General features: G+C 36.5%; 1 protein-coding gene across 1 annotated transcript in view; it reads right to left on the bottom strand.

Moving 5' to 3' along the window:
* Positions 1–5,178: 5,178 nt before the first annotated feature.
* Positions 5,179–23,659, bottom strand: part of LOC129241596 (uncharacterized) — a 122,625-nt gene continuing 104,144 nt past the window's right edge. The window contains exons 4-5 of the mRNA XM_054878020.1: positions 8,287–8,609; positions 5,179–5,946 (exon numbers count right to left, since the gene is read on the bottom strand). Of these exons, the coding sequence (XP_054733995.1) occupies positions 5,596–5,946; positions 8,287–8,609 (674 nt within the window). The 3' untranslated portion in view covers positions 5,179–5,595. The remainder of the gene's footprint in view (positions 5,947–8,286; positions 8,610–23,659) is intronic.

Below are 23,659 nucleotides of genomic sequence, written 5' to 3'. Positions count from 1 at the left end.
CTTACATGATATCAAGGCTGAAGTTGACCTCAATGTTTCTTGGGCCACATTAAGTCGAGTTTTAAAACGTTCGGAAAGCATTCAGCACTCTAAAATGAAGACACTTTCAAAACTCACTGCGGACCACCAAATGAGATCGAAAACCTTGAATTATATAGAATTAATACTAGTAAAACAAGTTTTCAAAAATGTACAAGTTTTCCTAAGTTAATCAATTTTTTTTAAAGAAATTTAATTTCAGTGGGCCAGATTAATTTAGTAAGTATTGGAGATATTTGCGTTTAGAGCCAAAATATTTTATAAAAAGAAATTCTGGCGGTGCGGAAGTTCCGGGCTTATTATATTTACTAGATGTGGTAGTTAATGAGGGGACTTAAAATCCTGTTTCTATGCTGTCACGCAAAGTTGATCGTATGTACCTGTTCATGCCGCGTATACTTTAATAGGCTGCAAAGAGTTCACTTCAACGCAGTACTTTTGTACTTGTACTATATATTCATAGATAATAAAGGATGATCAAATAGGACATAGTTTCTTTCAATAGGGGTTTTTAGACAAAACAAACTAAATACAAAATTTTTCTCAGTATTCATTGACGTTTCATCATTTAAAAATTTACACCTCAACAACGTTTACAAATCGTACAATTCTATTATGAAAATCGGCGCTCTGTGGAAAGAGCTCATCACGCGCTCGGGCCAACTTGTGGTGTTCAGCGATGAGATCCATTTTTGGCTTAATGGTAACGTCAATAAGCAAAATTGCGCGAAGGCAAAATTTGGGCTGAAGAGCAACCAGAAGCCATTTAAGAACAGCCATTACATCCATTGAAAATAACCGTTTGGTGCGTCCTATGTGCAGTGAATGGCGAACACTATCGCGCCATGATAAACGACTTTTTCCGCCGGAAATTGAAGCTCGTGATCCCCATAATATTTGGTTCCAACACGACGGCATACAGTCCGTGAAACCATGGATTTACTGCGTCGTCGTGTCGGTGAGCAATTTATCTCTCAGTGGATTGGTCACCAAGATCGTGTGATATCACATCTTTGGACTTTTATTTGTGAAGCATGTAAAGTCTAAATGCTTTGCGGATAAACCAGCTTCGATTGAGGTATTGGCAGTCAACATTACTAAAGTTATTCATAAGATACCGACCAACGTCCTTCACTGAGTTATTCAAAATTGGTGTTCACGGATGGCCGAATTACGGCGCAGTTGCGGCCAACATTTTATCTTTTAAAAATAAATGTCATGAATGTTTCTACACAAAAATAATAAAGATTACCTAATCAATTCTGATTTTCGTTGTTATATTTCAATTAAAAATCCGATACCTCTAAATTGATCACCCTTTACATACATTCGTATTCGTTTGTTGTATTCGTTTTTGCTTAAACTTTTCATCTCAAGCAACGCTGGTTTTTCGAATAATTTTTCAATACTCATCCTTGCAACATCCAACTATTGAATGGCTATTTTCAGCATTTCTACATACATACCTATACTTACAGTAAAATACTTTGGCTAAATGAGTTGCATCGAATTTTTGCGCGCTATCGAAAAAAGTTGTACTACTATATGTATAATTATTACGAAAAACTTGGACATTAAAGTATTTGATTTAATAATCTCATGAGCAACCAACTAAGTAGTTGACTTTCCCTTCCAATTGCAATAACTTTTAACGCTTACTTGCTACATCGTACCAGTCAATTCTATGAAATCAGCATTTTGTAAATATGCATTTTTTTATAATAACAATTAAGTTGTAAATAACTGTGTATATGCATGTATGTACATTTGTGTGTAAAAAGAATGCATGTATGTTTTTAAAAGGCAAGGTCATTGTTGGTTGGTTTAAGTGTTATTGTATTGTAGTAGTAGTTAAAAATACATACATTTGCAAGTAAATAGGCTCAGTCAATACAGAAACATTTATGTATATAAAAAATGTGTATTACATAATTAATTTACAATATATAAATATTTTATTTATGCCATTTTTAAATAACTATTTTACATACACAAACTAAAGATAACATATATTACATCCACTCATGCTTAGCAGCTAAATATTACATACATATATTCATATTTTCATATATTCATTTTAGAGGTCTTCACACCGAGCACGTTGCTTCGTTACTTGGCTGCTTTACGTATTTTGTTTTTGTAAATCCAACGAAAGCGCCTATGCACCGAGTAACGAAGCGCACAATTTGATCGGCAGTGGGCAAAATAACAATCAGGTGATTGACATTGGCATTTAATTGTTAGGCACGAAGTTGAAGTTTAAAATATTAAGAAATGAAGAAAAAAATTAAGTAAGTATTTTTTGTAGTCAAAACTCTGTGCAATTGAATAGCAAATAATTAGGAGAATTTTATACATTTGATTGAGATATGCAAATTTATTCACCTTCAATCAAATTAACTTGCTCCGCAGCGCTTTTTATTTTGTAATTAATAATTTTTTTCGTTCTCACCATATCTCGGCATTTTTACATTTTTAGTTTTTTGTGTTGAATTATACTTCTGAGGGTGTTGTTTAAGTGTTTGAGAATTTGAAATGTATATATATATATATATATAGTTATATAAATGGTACATACACCCTTTTTGGGTGCTTGGCCGAGCTTCTCCTCCTATTTGTGGCGTGCGTCTTTGATGTTGTTTCACAAATGGAGGGTCCTACAGTTTCGAGCTGATTCCGAACGGCAGATATTTTTTATGAGGAGGTTTTTTGTGGCAGAAATACACTCGGAGGTTTGCCAGTGCCTGCCGAACGCTATAAGAAAAATGTTTTTCTTAATTTTGGTGTTTCGCCGAGATTCGAACTTACTTTCTCTCTGAATTCCGAAAGGTAGTCAAAACAGAAATATTGTTGGAATGAATTTTTTTTTATTAGAATTTGGTAGATAATTTCATGGCATTTATTTTTTGAATATGCTATCCGGCATATGTTAGCCACGGCTACGAGTAACATGGCCAGTTCTTTACTACTTTTTCCAATAAATCTGAGTAATAAATCTAAATGATCCCAATCAGCAAAACCGCAACGCAAAAATTGAAAAATTGTCAAAGCTCGGTAGATTTTGATTCTATGAATGGAAAATTTGTCAATATTTCAGCAACTCGAGTCACGTACACTAACATACATTTTTCTTGCTCTCTATCAAATGATCTAAAATTTAGTTTTTCGTGTTGATCCATCTGACGTCCTTAAATATTTTCTCTCTATCAAATCAAATGCCGCTGGAATGGATGGTACACACCCTGTTTTTCTAAAAGCTTTTCTGCCGATTCTACTTCCATATATTACTCATTGTTTTAACATGACACTAACAACGTCTGCTTTCCCAAAATGTTGGAAACCCGTTAAAATTTGGCCCATCCCTAAAGCCGATGGTGAACTCAAATCAATCGCATTTGTATCCTATCCCTCAAAGGTATTCGAATTAGTCATGCATAGACAGTTGAGCGCTTCTCTTTCGAAGAACTCTCTTTTACACAAACGGCAATTCGGTTTTCGAAAAGGACATAACCTACTTGACCAATCAAAGGAATTCGATTCAGTTAACCACACTATCTTATTGGCAAAACTCGAAGGACAAAGGCCAACCAGTTGAAAACGATGACGAAGCGACATTTTGGCGCCTTCTTCAACACTTCGTTCTATGAACTGCGCGAACAGATTAATTAATTTTTTTTTTCTCAAAGTAAATTACACAGTTTGGAAGCGTTGTTCTGGCGTTAAGCGATTCATGATAGTTTGCCATGCCTTACTGAACAGAAATGGCAAACCCTGGATATCGATTTTGATAGTTCTCATGCAACTAGAAAAAAAATACCCGTTACATAATGAAATCAGCTGTTGCGAAAAAGTATTATCAGCTTACAGAAATTAGTCCTTTTTGACTTTTTTAAAAAATAAGCCACATTTGCCGCACCACCAACTAACAAATCGCCAAAGTAACGAAATTGGTGTGAGTACCCCTATTTTATGCATGCCCTTTAAGGGTCTTAATATGCTTCTAATATTTTTTAACTTTTCCAACCCTTTTAAATAATTTTTGAAGGGTAATAGATTTCAAATGTCACTACGTTGATTTTTAATACGTTTTTATTTGTTTATGTGTATATGTATGTATTTATAAACGCAATCGTCGTTTCATATACCTACAACTTTCATATTCCAAACTCGGTTTTCGCCTCATCGACGCACTTCTCTTTAAATATTTAAGCTAAATATCACCAACGATTGAATCGTCAAATCTTAACAGGCTTATATACTAAATCAATTAAAATAAAATAATTACAAACATACATTTGATTAAATAAGTTTTATTTGTTGTTTAATTTTTAAATAAATTTATGCGTATGTAGTACGTATATGTGAAAAAATTTAATTTTATTTCATAAATACATATCAACTAACATATAATCTACATAAATAGCACATAAAAACGCTTAATGCTTTGCAAAATATTACTGTTTTAACAGCTGTAGAAAATTCACATTAAAATTATTTATTAACAAATTTAAGCTCGTTGAATTTCATTATGGGCTTTTATAAACCACATTTGTTTATACTAAAGTTGTTATTGTTTATTTTTTGCTGGAAGTGCTGCCAACAACTAGTGATTGTACGATACCACCTTGGCATCGATACTTTCAATTGCTTCTGGTATCGAAACAAAGTATCAAGTAATGAACAAATATCGACAAAGAGTATGGTGTATGTTCAAGTACTGAATAAATAATTTAAATTATTAAAATAAGTATTTTTTCACGTTTTGCTTGAATTTTTCAAAGCGAAATGCACAAAAATCAGAATAACATTTTAATAAAAAATAGTACAAAAAAACCAATTTCTTAAAATATATACATGACAGGCGGTTTCTTGTCTGTGTAATTCTATTCCTGCTTTCGAGAAAAGTCTTTTGCAAGGAGAAAGGATGCCACGAATACTAAATACATTTTTGAAATTTCATAAAAGGGCGGGAAAAATTTAATTTTTTCAAAATTATGTAAATGATTTACTTTCAAATTAGGTATTTCGCAATTCAGGTAGCGACTTTCTTAATCAATATTACGATTAACCTTGTTGGAGTTGTCTAGAAAAGAAAAGTTCTTAGTGTTTCTCTCAAATGTCATACTTTGCAAATATCAACTTTTCAAAATCAATTACACACAAAATATACAAGAAAAGTAAACACGAAAAAAGAATGGCAAATTAACATTTGTGTGTATAGTTATAGTGCTGCCATTAAGCAAATAATGCAAAAAGAATATCGATACCAAGTACCAAACATGAAAAAAGTATCGAGTAAAAAAAATACTTGTTTCGGGGAAGGAGTATCGATACCTGCAAGAAAAAGTATCGAATAATCACTACCAACAGCCACTTTCGCTCGCTATCTTCCTTAACAACTATTGCTATAAAATATTTGTATGTATGTATGTACATGCACATGTACATAACTACATACGTATGCATGTACATATATAAACTTGCATATAAGTATTAAATAATAGCATTTTAAAATCGCTATACCGCTTCCTCACTGCGCCTCTCATCCTCCAAATTTCATACATAATCAGAGGGCACTGACGCTGCTACAGTTGTTGTGCTCGTCTCATTTATGGCTGCTAAACGTGGTATACGTCGCTGCGAAGCTTCATTGGGTCCCCCGCTGCCAAGTACACCAAGAGTGCCGCCAACACCCATACCTACAACACCACTGCCGCTGCCACCACCACTGCTGCCATCCCAATTGGGTAATGGCTGTGACATAACTGTTAAACCGACAATTTCATAGGCACGCTCGTTGCCGCCACCTGGCACGGCGGTCACTGAGAGGTCAGAATAATAAGCGCTACTGGGCGCTGATGAGACTACCATCGGTATGTCCTGTTCATGTTGTTGGAAATTGTATTTCTGTAATATAGAAGTGAAAAATGAATATATTCAAGAGATGGTTAGCATAATATGTTTGTTCTAATTGTCGTTGTTGAGGCAAGAAGTATGGAGTTGTCGCAATCCCTTTAGTTAGGAAAATTTAATTTTCAGATAAGAAGGCTAAAGGAAAGCAAATGCCGTATAATAATATATATGTAAATATTATATATTATTTGTATGTGCCTATATGAAAGTCTTGCAAATCAAGCCAATCGCCACCATTTCTTATGATGGATAAATCGGTCGTAATAAAAGCTAATCAAACAAGTGAGACCAATCAACAATTCAAGCACCGAAATGCGCAGACGTAAATGCTTCAATTCTTAATGTGTCGAACCAGTCGGTTCCGCGCCCGGCATATGAAAATCTTTCATTCTACATTATAAATTTTGCTTAAAGGTCTTGGCAAAAATTAAATTAAATCAAGAGTAAATTCTGCTCCTAAACTTCTCAGATTGTGTACTACATACACATAAGATTGAAGAAAATGTTGAATTTCATCGAGTAATTATTTTCAGTGAAGAAGCTCATTTTCGGTTTTATGATATGTGACCTGGTCTACGAAAAGGTACCTTACGTGCGAAAACAAGTTTTCGAGAAAACTGCAGTTAAAGTTTAAACTTCTAAAAACCCTTGTAACTTTTTTAAATATATTATAATATTAATATTTTTCAATCCGATTTGGCTTATTTTCTTCAGCATAGATCACAGTATCAATAAAATCACAGAAGCAGTGAAAAACATTTTTTTTTATACATATATATAAAGTTAATGCAAATCGCAGAAATCGTTTTAAAAAATAAGTTAGCTTTTGTACCGACATCCATGCCAAAAAAAACTTATAAGACCCGGTGACAAAAATTTTTTGAAAACAGACATCAGTATCGTATTCATTACACCTCAGACTGTCCAGGAATGGTTCAGTTTTTAATTTGCACAAATTATTGTCTTCGTTATTCTAATTTGTATCATGACAAAAAAATCAGTCCTTTTCGTATTTGTACTTTTCTTTTTTTACTTTTAACAAACTTTTAAACAAATTATGACTTTCTGGTTTTCAACATTTTAAAGAGCCTTTCACACACTATTCGAATCAACAAAAAAGTGAAAAATGATTTTTTGACACGTAAGGTACCTTTTCATAACCAGGTCACATATGGACTTGTTATTGGAAAGCAATAAGCCTCTATGTGCTTGAAGAGTCTTACTTGCATTCACAAAAAAGGGGCGTGTAGTGTGGATTTCATGACAGGAGGTGTGATTGTCTATATTTTTTCGTCTATGAAAATGATTGCCATGACACGGGCAATGGAATTTACTACTATGCCATGTTGGAAGAATATTTTTGGGCAGAATTGAATAAACTTGATTTATAGAAATATGGTTCTATACATGTAGATAGAGCCACATGCCATACAGCTGGTAAATTTGAATTTGATTTTCCCCATCCATTAAGCCCAACTAGGAATGAACATTTATTTATACTATCTTTAATTTTATTTAAAGACAAATTTGAGCTTACACATGGTGATACACAGTCACCTGACATGGAGAGCGTGCGCACCCTTTAACCTGTCCCTAACCTTTCTTGGTACCTAAACCTTGACGATTGGTGGTTGGGCTTGCGTACATTTATCAAGGACTAGATATGTGTACTTGACTGGGTGAGGTGGTCCTTAAACACACACACACAATTTGGAATAGCCTGCCCATCAGATTTATAGGGAGGAAGATGAGACTGCCAAACATGAGCTGGCATCGAACCCAGCTCTGAGGCATAAGCGGTAAAAGCACCTGGGTAGACATATTTTACCAGAGGGGAAATAAAGCTCAATAAAATAGGGCAAATACTAACATTTATAGAGGAAGCTGGGCTCAGAAAAATACTCTGTATCCATGAAGGGATCGCAGTATATATGTATATACATAGACTATTGGCATTTACACCTTTTTTTGGTGTTTGGGCGAGCTCCTCTTTCTTTTTGTGACGTGCGTCTTGACGTTGTTCAACAAATTGTTTTAAGTCGGGTCCGTACAGCCAATGTGTTATGTGAAGAGCTTTTTCATGGCAGAAATATACCCGGAGGTTTGCCATTGCCTGCCTAGAGGCGACCGCTACTAGATAAATCTTTCCTTATCATTTTGGTGTTTCATGCAAGGAGATTCGAACCTACGCTACCCATATATCCAAATGGTATTCACGCACTAACTCATTCGGCTACGGCGACCGTGCCCCCAAACACCCCATTATAATAATAATAATAACCTGCCGCTATGCAAAAATGAGACCTGTAAATTTTTCCATTTCCCTTAACTCACCTCACCACACTGACTGTAGGCCGTATTTTGATATGACGGATTTCCTGAACGTACCGATTCCCGATCCAATTCTGCGTACAATGCCTCATTAACCGGACTATATGCATCATCCATGTGTGTGTAATGATTTTCGGCGGGCGACGAGGATGGTGGACCGATCTGATCGGGACTGGCTGAAGAGCGACGACTCCAGGACCAAACTCCAGAGTTGCTATTCGGACGCCTTCGTATGCTATCGGCGGGATGCTTGATTGACAGGGTTGAACGTCCGTTGGAGCCACCATTGCGATTGTTACGACACCACCAGGGTTGCGTGCGACCAGCTGAAAAGAGTGCGAAAGGGGAAAATTAAAAATGTCGTTTTGTAAAAATATTTTTGGTTATGTGCAATGCAGATGTACTACATAAGTATTTGAAAATTGACACGACATATTTTAATTTCAAACTTGGAATTATTTGCTTTTCTCATGGAAGGTTTGCGAATTTTCATGTAGGCTGGTTATGTTGAGTTAATGCTGAAAATTCCGAGAGGTCGCGTAAATTCGGGTTAGATCCTTTGTGATACCACATAGATCGAAAATATTCCATACAGGAGGAAATCGGAAATATAATTTGTCTAATAGAGGTAAAGTAGCGAGGGCTACGGTAAACGACGGGGCAAATATTTTAACATGCCATAATTTAATAGGTTTCATGGAAAACGTAGACGTATTGCAGCACTCAATTTCCTTTAATCAGAATTTTGAACATAGAAACACAGAATTATCATTCTACATACGTAGCATAAACATGTGTTTTTATATTATTTTTTTTGGAAAGGAGAAAATGCGCTGACACCGAGTTTCCAATTACATCTATCGATAAAAAATAAAGTTCAAGACAAATCTGTAAATAAAGTTGTATGTATTGAACTTAAAGAATTTTTGTGTTTTTCTATGGCTAACGTTTTATAGTCTACTCTAGACTTGTTACGCCTGATAAATTGTTCATCTAGGCCCTAAATGGGAAAGCCAAAAATGCCTTTTATCCGCTGGGTTGAAATAAAAAAATAATAAAAACAATTTTATTGAATATTTTTTCAAATTTATTGTTTTTACTTTATTTATTGAGGCATAGCAGCGCACGCTGGGTATTATCTAGTATTTTCCTAAATTTAAATATTGAAAATTGCGCGAGTAAGAGTGAATCTCCGAAGGCATCTCGAAAAAGGTTGTTTTGTGGTGTACATCATAACTCGCAACAAAATATCTTAAAACTCATTTGAAAAATCAAAATGCATTTGTTAATGAAGATGTTTCTCGAGTATTCTTTTCGATTTTTAAATTTTTTCTACCATTTGCAAATAAAAAACCCGATTTTTGCTAAAAAAAAGTCGGCTAAGTTTAGTACCTAGGGAATTATATGAAGATTCATTATACAAAATTTTATCAACTGTTGTTTCTGTAGTTGTGCCGCATACGGATTTTAGGTTTCAGAAAATCGCCTAAAAGTCAGACAGCTCTTCGTCTCGAGAACGGGCACTCAAATGCTTATAGCTTCATCAATCTTGCACCGTCCAACTTGAAATTTTGAGTTAATATTTTCGAGATTTTATGCATTCATTTAAAGTTAGAACGGAAAAACGGAGAAAAAGTTTAAATAAAAGTGTACGCCCCCAAAAATTTATATTCAGATTTCCTGATCCATTTTTAAACTACCAGCGTTTTTGGCATCGGAGTTCAATACTTTCCACATCTACCTTAACAAGATTCCTTTCATGCTTGATAAATATGTAAAAATATAAACATAACATTTGAGTTTTCTGTACATATTTACATACATAAATCAATAAGCAAAAGTATACACTTGGCACTCAAACGACAACACCATTTAAATCAACTGCAGTTCTTGTTGCTCATGCGTATTAATGATGTTTTTTTCAGTTTTCTATATTTCAATGCATACATATATGTAGTGCAGTATATATCAAATCTGCATATAAAATGGGATGAGTGATTTTTCGAGGCGTCGCCAACAAAATGTAATTCCTTTATAATTTCTTGCTTTCTGTCGGCAGCAACGCTGTCATGACTTCATTTTTTTAATATTTTTGTTGCCTACAAATGTGTATATGAATGATCATATTATTCACATTTTCTCAATTAAATTCACAGCACATGGGTCGAGTTGCGACAAGCGCACAGTTCGATTATGCAGCTTATTTGCTTAAAACGTTTGCGGCACAACGAAGCGTATGAGTAATGTACGCAGTTTAATGTACGTTTATTTATGGTGGGTTGTGATGTATGCATATGTATATGTATACGTATGTATATGCATACGTTCATGCGTATGTACAAGCACATTTGGTATATCTTACAGCATAGATTGCTGGGCACTAACATGTCACTATACAAATTGGAGCTGACTTTTATCGCGGCATATCATTAATAGCGCTCTTTACGATCAAAGGAAACTGTTAGTAATATACTTGTATGTATGTGTACATTGTACTCACAACCATATATGTATGTATGTTTATGTGCACAATTCCTTTGCTCCACCACAACTTGTTGCCTTACATATTCGCCTTCGCGCTAAAGCATAAATGCACATATGTATGTATATATGTATTTGCATTAGACATAAGATGCTTGTGAGGGGAGTTTTACTGTTTGCAGTGGAATACCAAAATTTATTGCTGTTATAGTTATGAATGACTTCGCTGACAGTCAGCAGTTGGGGGTGTGTTTTTAACTGGTGTCATGTGTGGCTGACAATCTACATCCCGAGATGTTTGTTTGCTTGCCAGCTTACATAGAGTTCGTATGCGATTACATATTCAATTATTAATGAACTATTTATTCGTTCAAAAGCAATTGCTTGAATATGTTTCTACACACTAACTTATACATACATATAATAAATGCCGGCTCGTTATTCATATCTAAAATGATTGTAAATATTTGATAATTATCTCTCTCTGTGTATGTTTGTATGCCACTTTAGGTTAATTTAACTTTCACTTAACAGTCGTTAGCAATTAATAAGGTGAATGAGTCAGCCAGTTGATTCATGTATAAGCGCAAATGAATATTCAAATAAATTAAATTAGCATTGAAGATCTTGCAGTAAAATATCGAATATTAAAGTTATTGGTGAAAATATTCTATAATGACAAGTTCTCAAAAATTAGTGACCTAAATTAGTACAACTTTTTATATTATCTTTCCCATATTTCTTTATTATTTGTATGCTTTTCCAAATAAAAATGACCAAATATGGTCTTAAAATGCTTAAATCCAGATAATATGCAGACAAATTTTAAAACTCCGAGAATGGTTTTTGCACCAATTCAAGTATATAAATTAAATCTGTTATGTACAGCCTTTTTGGATGTTTGGCCGAGCTCCTCTTCCTATTTGTGGTATACCTTTTGATGTTGTGTGAGTTTCAAACTGACTCCAAATGGCAGATATTTTTTATGAGAAGCTTTTTCATGGCAGAAATACATTCCGATGTTTGTCATGGTCTGCCAAGGGGCGACCGCTATTAGAAAAATGTTTTTTTTCTTCATTTTGGTCTTTCACCGAGATTAGAACCTAAGTCCTCTCTGAATTCCGAATGGTAGTCACGCCCCAAGCCACTCGGCTACGGCGGCTGCAATTCAAAATGTTCCATAAAATTAGTAATTCACCCATTTTTTCCATCAACAAATGTTAAATTCTGTCTCCTCAGCAGTCCTGATCTCGCCGGGTTAAGATTCAGAGATCTTGACTATCTCGTTTTTGCTACACCAGCGGTGTTAGATAGCAGGCTTATTTATTACACACTTGGTGAATTTCATCAGTAGCTTGAAGGGGTTAATGCTCATTCTCCTCTAAACCCAAGCCACCTCTCTCTTTTTTCCTTTTCTGTTTCTCCTTCTATGTTTTCCTGTATATGGTATCACAACGGACAAATTTGATTTTTTGCCCAAGTGAGCTCTTATAGCTCCCGGTGACGCTCAAGCATGCATGTCCTGCAGCTTATATGTGTGCGTGTCGGGTGACACACGAACTTGCTTCGTGTCACACATACGTGTTGTCGGCTTTTGCATAATCAAATCAAAAATTTTAGATATTAGCGTCATGCACTCGACTCGCACACATATAAGCTGCAGGACATGCATGCTTGAGCGTCACCAGGAGCTATTACATAGATGTATGCATGCATATCTAGTGCGTGCATCTTTGCCGAATGTTTGGTTGAGCTTCTCCTCCAGTTTGTGGTGAGCGTCTTGACGTTATTCCCCAAATGAAGATACCTACAGTCTTATGCCACTTGCGAAAGGCAATTGGTTTTTTATGACGGGCATTTTCATGCCAAAGGCTTAGAACCGTTCGGCTACGGCGATCGCCAACTGTTACCCTCTTCTAAAAATGTTTCAGTTTTGAGTTGGCGTTTAGTGTGTTAAAATTTACATACATACATACATACTACCATATTCATATACGTTACATTACTTTCTTTATTATCATTAAATAATATGAATTACATGGTTAATATTTTTTGTGCTTATTTAAAATAGAGATATTTCTTTATATTAGCATATTTCCCAAAAAAATATATTTGGTAAAGCCGAGTATTTGGTAAGATTTTCTACAAGACATTTTCTTCTACTAATATTTTGACGTCTTCGCAAGGATCTGAGTAAAAACCGGGGTATGCATATATTATATATTATTATTTTTTATTTTTTGTTTTTATTATGTGATTTTCCTTGACTTTTATTTATTATCGTAGCGAATGCAAGCAGTATTGGATGTTGGTAGCGTCATGAAAAAACTATTTCCGAAGAGCTGAGTTTAATGATTTAGCAAAAATGCTATTCAAAAACAAAATTGGATGATTAATTAATGACAAGTGGGCGTGGTTATTTACTGACTTGGTCCATTTACTCGAGTAATTGTGCTCACGGGCAGACGCATGGACAGACATGGCTAATCCGGCTACTCTCATCATGCTGAGCTTTTCAGTTTATATAAAGGGTGGTTAAGTTTTAAGGGCCGGTGTTGATTTTGAATAAAATACAATTTTTTTAAGAAATTATTGTAATTTCTCTTTATTATGATAATATTAGTATGGCTCAATTACGCATAGAACAAAATATCGGCCAAATGGCTGCCGCGGCATCGGCGGCACACCTCCATCCGATGGTCCGAATTTTCGATGACGCTGAGACATAATTGAGGTTCTATGCCGTTAATGAGCCGAATTATCTCATCCTTTAGCACCTGAATTGTTGCTGGCTTATCGACGTACACCTTTCCTTTCAAATAACCCCAAAGAAAGAAGTCCAACGGTGTCAAATCACATGATCTGGGATCAAATTTTTCGCGTAAAATATCCATTGTTTCGTTAGCTGTGTGACAAGTGGCACCGTCCTGATGAAACCACATATCGTGCATATCCATATCTTCCAATTCGGGCCATAAAAAGTTCATTATCATCTCAAAATAGCGAACACTATTCACAGTAACTGCCTGACCGGCTCATTGGGGAAAAATACGGCCCCACTCTTTGTGGGTGCATTGGTTTTTCGGCAATCACTCTTGGATTATCATTCGCCCAAATGCGGCAATTCTGCTTATTGACGAAGACACTGAGGTGAAAATGTGCCTCATCACTGAAGATGATTTTCTTCACGAAGTGCGCTATATACATTTTGATTTGAATGCCCGTTTTCATAATAAGCCCGAATAACTTTAACGCGTTGCTCGATTGTGTATCTTTCCATGGTTCAAATTGAGTTAATCTGAAATTGAAAAATGTCAAATAAATGCAGAAAAAAACTTGACCTTTAGGTGTGGTTCACATTCCCTTGAAATTTAACCACCCTTTACAATAATATGTCTATGTACGTCTATTTCAATCCTTTTATGTTGTTACATACAACCTTTATGTAAACAAAATTAAAAAAAAGCTTCGGCGCAAGTGTACGCGGGTATAAAAAGAATAAACTATAAGGAAAAAAAATTATATAATTTTAGCTCATTTGTCAGTACGGGACCGGTTTCGGAGGAACTGTTATTAAAACTTGCATTACTCCAAAAAATGGGTCCTGTATTTTCAAACTCGCATGCAAAGTAGCTGTTAAGCAGATCTGAATTACTGCAATGACAAATCGCTGACGTTGACCGTTGGCCATTAGCATTCTTGCATAAAAGACAACAAAAAATATACAACAAAAAAAAAGACAATTGAAAAGCCAATTAGCTTTTGTCGATGTCCAACGTTGAGCTGAGGAATTTGGCAATACGTTTTTCGTTGGCATTGTTTTACTGTTTTTACTTTACTGTAGGAAGAACAGTTAGTCGCAAGCTACAGTACATGGAGAAAAACCAAACAAACCTTAAATAACAATGAAGAAAATAACAAAACCAACACTGATAAAAACATCGAAAAACAGTAGCGACAACGAAACTAAAAAAAAAAATAATAACAACACTAACGAAAAAATCCTATCTCTGAAAAAAGTTGTTTCTCGTGCATTCTGTGTATTGTTGTTTGTAGATAGGCTAATCATTTTGGTACAACAACGACAATGTGTTTCAATGCGTGCAGGAGAAAACGTATACAAAATAAAACACTTTGTAGCACAACAAATCGTTAAGTTGTCAAGCGAATTTACAATTTTTCTTCTTTAAATAAGAAATATAAAATAACAAAAAAAGAAAGACAAAAATAAGCCGAGTCGGCTTCGTATGTACGGATTTTGCTGAACTTTGTCTTAAGATCAAATGTCGCTGGATATCGGATAAAATAACTCCAAATTAAAGCTTAAAACTTCAAATATTTTTAAATCTATTTAAATATTTTCTAATTTTTGTAGCCGTGATAAAAATGGCTTTTTTGTGCCATTGAAAGCTACAACTTTACTCCATCTTTCAGGCAGCATACGGATTCCTTTGACGAAAAATTCGAGATCTTTTGACTTGATCCATTAACTGAGCCAGTTTACGATGCTCTCGTAACCAGTGAACCGCTCTCCAATAAAGACTGACTACATTGATCGGAGCAGATGGTAATCCGAACGTGCAATGTCTGGGAAATATGGCGGGTGGAGCAAGATTTCTCAATTCAGTCCCTCTAAATATTTCTGGACCGATTCAGCAACGTGGGGCCTGGCTTCGACATGCAGCCAAATCAGTTTGTCATGTCTACCGTCCCATTACGGCCACTTTTCTTTGAGAACTCGATTCAAACGCATTAGCTGCAGTCGGTAACGATCGCCAGTATGGTTTCATATGGCTTAAGCAGTTCTTAATAGATGACACCCTTCTGATCTCCCCAGATGCATAACATAACTTTTGAAGCACGCATTTTATTTTCGCTGTCGATGGACTTGGTTCACCCTGTTATCATAATAGATCCATTTTTCATCGCCAGTGACGATGCGATGCACAAAACCCTTTATTTTCCGCCGTTCAAGTATCATCTACTGGATAGAGCTAATCCCTGTGTGATATGTAGCCGGACATTGGTGCTCAAATTAACAAGTTTTTTTACCCCTTCGAAGTGATATAAATGAAGTCACAGGGATTTAGAATATACCTATATACAAGGTTAAGTCTAAAATAAGCAAGACTGAGCTAAAATAGAAACGGCAGATGCTTTTTTTTGATAACTTCGAGTTTATTTATTGAAAATAGTCCCCTCTGGCTTTGGTACGCTGTTTGGCGCATTCTAAAAGCTTTTCGAAAGAGTGTTTCAGGTCATTGACTACAGTATCCTTCAGGATGTCGGTACAAGCGTTTTGGATGGCCTCTATGGAGGAATACGGTGAGTGATTGATGGTTAAAATGCGATTTTTAGTCAAAAAATCAATCACAGGAGTCGACCGATGAGATGGTGCATAATCATGCAATGAGCGCCAGCTTCCTCTTTCGCGGTATTAAGGCGAGTTTGATGCAAAAACGCGCAAAAGTTAGAAAATTGCATAGACGGTTTGGCCCGTTGGCACGAATTCCTTGTGGACAATTCCCTTGGAATCGTAAAAACAAATGCGCATCGACTTGATTTTTGACTTCTCCAAACGCGATTTTTTGGGGGTGGCTCGTCTGGGGCCTTTCATTCGGCACTTTGACGCTTAGTTTCAGGTTCATGCTGGAAACAGCACGTTTCATCACCAGTTACAATGTTGCAAAGGAAGTTCTCGTCTTTGCTCGCCTCTTTAATGAAGTCGTTCGAATGTTGAATTCTGAGTAATTTTTGGTCCTCAGTTAACTTGTGCGGAATGAATCGACCACTGACCATTCGTAAGCCCAAATGATCAGTTAAAATGCGATAAAGCGATGTTTTGGAGACATTCAACTCCGATTCCATGAATTTCGACGATGATTTCGGTTAATTTTTGATAAATTTACCATCAATTTCAATGCAGTTTTCGATGATTACTGATTTTGGGCGGCCCGTATGTTCATTTTCATTTATGCCCTCACAACTATCTCTGAAACGTGTAAAGCACTCTTGAATTCTGGCACGAGATAGACAATCATCGCCATAAACTTTTTTCTCCAAGTCAAATGTTTCGGTAAACGTTTTACCTATTTTAAAACAAAATTTAATATTATATATTTTGTTCGAATTACATTCGCAAAAACAGACGCAAAAACTTCGCTTCCACTGAACCGAATGTCACCAAGCTTTCACTGGAAGTCAGCTAGGGATATAACTTCCAACGCACTAACTCATTAAAAAGATGGTGCCATCAAAAACATTTTTATGACGCCAGACTTGTTTATTTTGGACTTCACCTTGTATTTTTGTTATCCTTGAAGGAGTGTGAGTGGGTTAGAAAACTTATCTGCGGGCTGTCTTATTAAAAGAAAAAAACAATAGAGAAAGTTTCTGTACTACTTCTTATTGGCTTTCGATTTTTTTCCTATAAATCTTCTATTTTACTGTTCTAGGTTTTGACTGGATTGTTGATGGTTGGAGAGAAAAAATTCCTACTATTAAAATGCATTTTTTATGAGCAGAAATATTGGGGTTTTTTCAAGGATATTTAGGAATACATTTTAAAACTTAATTTTCTGCCACTTTTTTCTTCAGAAAAATTTTAATGTAAGACTTGGGCTCAATTGTCTCGACTTTCTCCTTTTGTTTCATATGAAATCATTACACAGTAAGCTTACCCCTAACTGACAGATTTTACTAGAACGTTCATATATTTTTCGACTACATTGCTGTTATTGCTTTGACATCGCTCCACTGCACTGTAACATCTCCAGGATGGGGGGTATATTTAGCGTCTATGGCTAGATTTGAATATTGAATTAACTGGATATTTTAAATTTATCTTGAGTGTAAATTACCAAAGAGACAATTTCTATGCGCCCTTTGTGCATTGTTTTTTGCACGGAGATGTCTGGGTACATTAGCCACGGAGGAGATAGCAATTCGAGTCGCTGTTTTTCGTAAAGCCTATATTTTTGGATGCTTTTTTTTTTGCGGATTGAGACAACTCTTCGTCTCCCTGCGATATCTCGCGCGCAAATTCACGCCCAACTATGATTATAACTGTTCACTTCAATTTGGAGCCCCATCTCATGACAATTCAGGTTGGTTATGTAACAGCTAATTACAAATATTGAGCTTACGTACTTGAAATAGCATGAAATTTCCGTGAAAGGTATAAGAAGTATGCGATGATATTGTCAAAAAGAAGAAATAAATAAAAAAAAACAGAGAATCGTTTGATTCGTCTAATTGGAAAAGTGCAACCATTAGCGAGTAAAAAGTTTGCTACAAATTGTAACATACCAACAGATTACCGATTTGTTGCGAATGAAACGACACGCGCAGGAAATTCTTTGTATTGACCATCAAAAAAAGATACAATAAATAAAAAGGTGGAAAACGTGAAGCGCAGCAAACGGTTGAAAGGGTACAATAAAACGTAAAAATTGTCAAGCACAGTGTTGAAACAAAAAATCTGCACTATGCTGAAGTTGCGGAAATAATGCCACAGCAGTAAATGCATCTCTTGTGCTTGTTTTCTTCTTTTGCCGATATGTAAACTGGCAATTAAACGTTTGTACTTTTATTTCCACGCCTAAGGGGCTCAACCTCCAAATACTCGTACTGAAAAATAAAAAAAAACATACAAGCAAACACAAATCGATTTGAGCTCAAAGGCGCTTCGTTCACGCTGGTGTTAACAGAAAGTATAAGTGCGCCAGGGGATGGCAACATAGTGCATGCACGCACGACAAACAACACCGCGGTTTCGGCGTCGTTGATGGGCGCGCACACAAAGGTCAGCGATCAGGCGAAGCGGCGCTCAACTGGCTAGTGCGTTCCACAGTGATTTTTTGCGGAAGTTATGTCACTTATCCTTGGCCACACTTCTTACGTATGGTATGTGATTTTTTTTCCTTTTGAGATTTGTGAACAGATTATAAGAAGCTGCAATCGCGGGTATGTAGGTGGAATAGCAGTTTACATAGCAGAGTTTTGTGTAAAAACTGGTGGACAATCGGACACGAACGCAGGCGCTGCAATTACGCGACATCGCTGACCCGCATTTGCGTGTGGCCTCAATCGGAAAATCGGATTTCCAGAAAGAAAACGACAACAACCGGGAAGTGTGATCGTCGGAAAAGCAGAAGAAAATTTAAATACACATATTGAGTGTGTGAGTATGCTAATAGGCATATTTAAAAGTTGGCCCCTAACCCAGTGTCTAACCTTCAATTTTAAAATATTTAAATATTCTATCACGTAAAAATAGGTCCATAGTAAGGAAAGTGTGTGGAATATGCTTAAGGGTGGTCCACTATTTTTGCGGTTATTATAAAAGTAAAAATAAGTTAGAAAAGTGATTAGTGATATTATATTCAATATGTAATTTGTGGAATTGTTAAATTTTTTTTATTCTTTGCTCATAAGAAATACGTAACATTTACATAGGGCGTATGACAATATTTTCGCAATGCCGACATATAATGAGGAAACATTTCTTTGGAGAAATGCAAACAACAGTTGCGAGATTGTTTTACATTAAATGTTTTTGTTTTGAAAAATTTTGATGATATAATAAATAATAACTTTTCTGTCCCTTAAATTACTATTATTATTTTTATTTGCTAGCGCACCGGCCGTAGGCGCAAAGTGCTCCAACAAATAAGTTCCATTCTGGTCGATTATCTGTGCCCACGTGGATTCGCCAACAGTCATTTCATTACAGAGGCTTTGCCTCTATGCTTCTTTTGGTCGTCCTCTACGAGGAGAGCCTTGCGGGTGCCAGTCCAACGATATTCTGCCGATATCAGTATCAGGTTTACGGATTGTGTCATCAATCTTTTGCCATTTTTTGTTCATAAATTTCAATTTCCATTGGTCTTTGGACACATCGAGTAAGGAGCTCGTCATTCGATGTCAAGTTATAAGGCCACCAAATACCCAAAATAGCTTTAAGGCAGCGATTTATAAAAGTGCCCTTTTAATAAGATTCGTAAATTTTTTTAAATCAAGTATTCCACTATGCAGTAAGACCATCCTAATACGGATGTACATGTGCATGCATTCGTATAAGCTGGACGTTACTAAATCTAGTTACTGCCGGACGCTGCAAACTTGTTAAATGCCTATTATGCTTTCGCATAGCGTTGCATGCTGCATAACCGTTACATGCGGCGGCACATTAACTTCGCATTTACGTCTTATCAACGCAGACTTATCTTTTAGTGGCTGGCTGCTTGATTATTGGCCGCGCAAGTGCACCTTTTTAGCTATTCAAGTAGTAAGCGCTGATTATTAAATTACGAGTAGGTAGCTCCAGTGTGAGCTACTTACCGTTGGTTGCAGTTTTCATTCCACTGGCAGTGGTGCACAGTCATTTGGTACATGTCAATTGTGCATAAATAATTTATAGTTGCACTGAAGTGTTTGTTTTCGTGTGTGACCGTTATTTTGAAGAGAAAAAAAAGATTTTATATTGAATAAAATAATGAATGTATTAAGAGTCAGTACGCGCACAGCTGCAGGCACGCTCACATTCCAAGAGTTAGCAAGTTGGTCCAGAGATTTGTAAATCGTACTCGTATTTGTTTCTTGACAGCGATACACAAACGATATGACCTTTTATTCAGACTTTGCATGTGAAAACTAGTTCTTTGAACTAAAGCTTTTACCCTTTAATGAAAATAAATAAAACTGCTATGACACGCTCATTGCCGAGTTAGCCAGTTGGCTTAGACTAGTGTGAATTAAGCGTTATTGTTATTAAAATTTATGTGTTACACATATCCGAACGCTATCTTGATTTATGAGGCGTTTGAAACTCTCTGCTATTTCACACAATTATTTATTCAACATTTTAGTAAGAAGAAACGGTATCGATTCATCAAGAAAACCTTTCCATTTTCAAATTCATTACAGCCATAGATGCTCAGACTTTTAAGTTGTCCATTCTTTGTTTGACATTTTTAAACCCCAGAAGAGCTGAGCTGCCATAGCTGACTACGCTTGCTTAACCAAATACTGGGGATCCATCTAAACTTCAAGGATGAGATAAATCAAAAATCATAAAAATACTTTTTTCTAATTGTGACATAAAGCGATCTTCTAATGCACTCAGAAAATCATGAAAAGCTGCTCAAAGAACTCACTTGAAGTTCGAAAATGCCGTTAAACCGAACTCGACACACTTTTTCTGCCCCGTGGGACTTATTTGGCACTTTTGAAGCTGTAATTTTTTGATATTTGATATGTAGAAACTATGCCATTAATAAAACTGGAACGATACATGCTTAAACAACGCATTGAAATTATTCAAACTATTATTCAAATTATTGAAATTATTCACTATAAAAATTGTGAAAATTTAGCAGAGACGGTTCATAAAATTCGAACATTTTTGGGTCATCGTGAAGCACCTTGTCGGACCGCAATACAGAAATTGGTGAAAAAATTCGAGCTGTTGGGACATGTTAGTGGTGTGAAGAATAAAACCCGTGCCGAGAATATTGCTGTTGTAGTCGAAAGTGTTGAAGAAAACCCAGGTTTGTCCATTCCTCGTCGTTCTTTGAAATTAGGCATTCCACAAACGTCATTACACCGTATTTTGCATAAATATTCGGGTCTTAAGCCTTATAAAGTCCAGTTAACACAAGAACTCAAGCTGGCCGATCATCAACAACATCTTGTCTTTGCCGATTGGGTCGTTGAAATGCATGAAAATGTTCCGGAATTCCATCGAAAAATCATACTGAGTGATGAGGCCCATTCCCACCTCGGTGGCTTCGTCAACAAACAAAATTGTCGGATCTGGGGCTCAGAAAATCCAAGAGTTATTGTTCAAAAGTCTCTCCATCCTCAACATGTGAGTGTTTGGTGCAGTTTATGGTCCTTACTTTTTCGAAAATGAAGCTGGAGCAACAATTACGGTGAATGCTATCGAGAAATGATTAACAATTTTTTATGGCCGGAATTGAATGGTATTGATCTGGACAACGTTTATTTTCAACAAGACGTCGCTACGTCCCCGCAAGCAACGAACCCATTGATCTTTTACAGGAATAACACCTCTTATTGGAAAACTCTTTACAAACACAATTTCATGGTTTGAAAATTTCTTTATTATTCAATATAGGCGTCCTGAACGTTAATAATTGTTCCAACGAAATTCCCATCCTAAAGTGAGAATCTGGAAGCGCTGCAAAATAAGCTTCCATAGCTGTTATGATCTCATCATTTGATGAAAAACGTTTTCCAGGTTTGGAAACAGAAGGAAGCCACTAGAGGCTAAATCTGATTAATACGAACTTTAATACATGGATTTTAGTAATTTCAAAATGCTCTTGTGAGACAGTGCATTGTGTGGATGAAAAAAATTGTTTTCTTTTCTGAGTATTTTTTCTTCCCAAGAAACTGATGCTAAATCTTCGGAGCCGAAGAACCAGATTCGCACCACTCTTTAGCATATTGTTTTGATTCAGAATCATGGTCTCATCCATAGTGATGAATCGATACACAAAATCCATTTTATCCTTTCGAAAACGCTCAAAATGTTACTCAAAAAGTCGTATTGGAATGTGCTTTTATTGCACTGTTAGGGAATACGGCACCCAGTATGCACACAGCTTTTTGAAACCCAATACTTCAGTCAAAATATTGCTTACACTACCCAACGAGAGTTCAAGGGCTGCTAAAGTTTCACCAGAGCTACCTGAGTGAGCGTGAACTGCTGTACGACACACCAGATGGCCAGAAAACAACAGCGGTAACGTCTGACGCAGCTCAAGGATCTGTTCTCGGCCCCGATCTCTGGAATTTGAGCTGCGACGAGATATTGAGCATAAAAATGCCAGAAGATACATATCTAGTGGGATACCACGGCAGTCGGGACACTGAGGACGCTGGAAGGAAGCTAAACCAAGTTATGATAAGTACGTAAATATGGCTTGAGGACCACGGCCTGGAACTCGCCAAATATAAGACCGAAGTTATTCTTATGATACGAGGTCACATGCCACTCGAGGTCAACATGCAAATAGGCGACATGTTCTTACTGATCCAAAACGTAGTGAAATACCTAGGTATTCACCTTGACTGCAGGCTTGCTTTCTGGGTCCTGATATGGCATGCGGCTACCAAAGCAGCAAAAGTTCCGGGAATGCTATGCAGATTAATGGCAAACATCGGTGGGTCAATACAGAGCAAGAGAAAGCTAATAATGGCGGCCACAAACTCAATTCTCCTGTACGGCAGCGAAGTATGGGGAGCTGTGCTAAACTGCAGGGCCAAGCGCAAAGCACTGAAAGCTGTGCAACGAACAACGGCACTCAGAGTTTCTTCAGCCTACCGCACTGTCCCAGGCGCAGTAATTCTCGTGATCAGCGGGTAGATACCAGTCGACCTCATGGTCCGGAAACAAATGGATGCGTGGGACTCCAAGAAGAAACACGTCATCACTAGCTTTTCAGAACGGAGATGCCAAACCATGATGCGGTGGCAAAGCCGATGGGACACTGAACCGAGTGGTAGATGGAAGGCGAAACTTATTCCATCAATTGACAAATGGATCCAAAGGAACTGCGCTGAAGTGAACTACTTCCTAATTCAGTTCCTCTCGGGCCACAGATACCTATGCCGCATGGGAAAGGTAAGCGATTCTAAGTGAATATACTGCGAAGCGCTGGGTGATGACGCTGAATACACGTTTTTTAGTTGTGACGGATGGCTCGCGGAAAGAAATGTTCTGAGGGAGCAGATTGGCGACATCGCGCCAATCAACATAATGAGCAAAATACTCGAGTGTGAGGACTGCTGGAACGCGGTAATGAGGTATATCGAGGACGTACTACGGAAAAAAAAGATAGACCTCGACACAGTGCAACAAAGCGAA

Source organism: Anastrepha obliqua, chromosome 3 (genome assembly GCF_027943255.1).
Source record: "Anastrepha obliqua isolate idAnaObli1 chromosome 3, idAnaObli1_1.0, whole genome shotgun sequence".
NCBI lineage: Eukaryota > Metazoa > Arthropoda > Insecta > Diptera > Tephritidae > Anastrepha > Anastrepha obliqua.
This window is presented reverse-complemented; position numbering and strand designations above follow the sequence as displayed.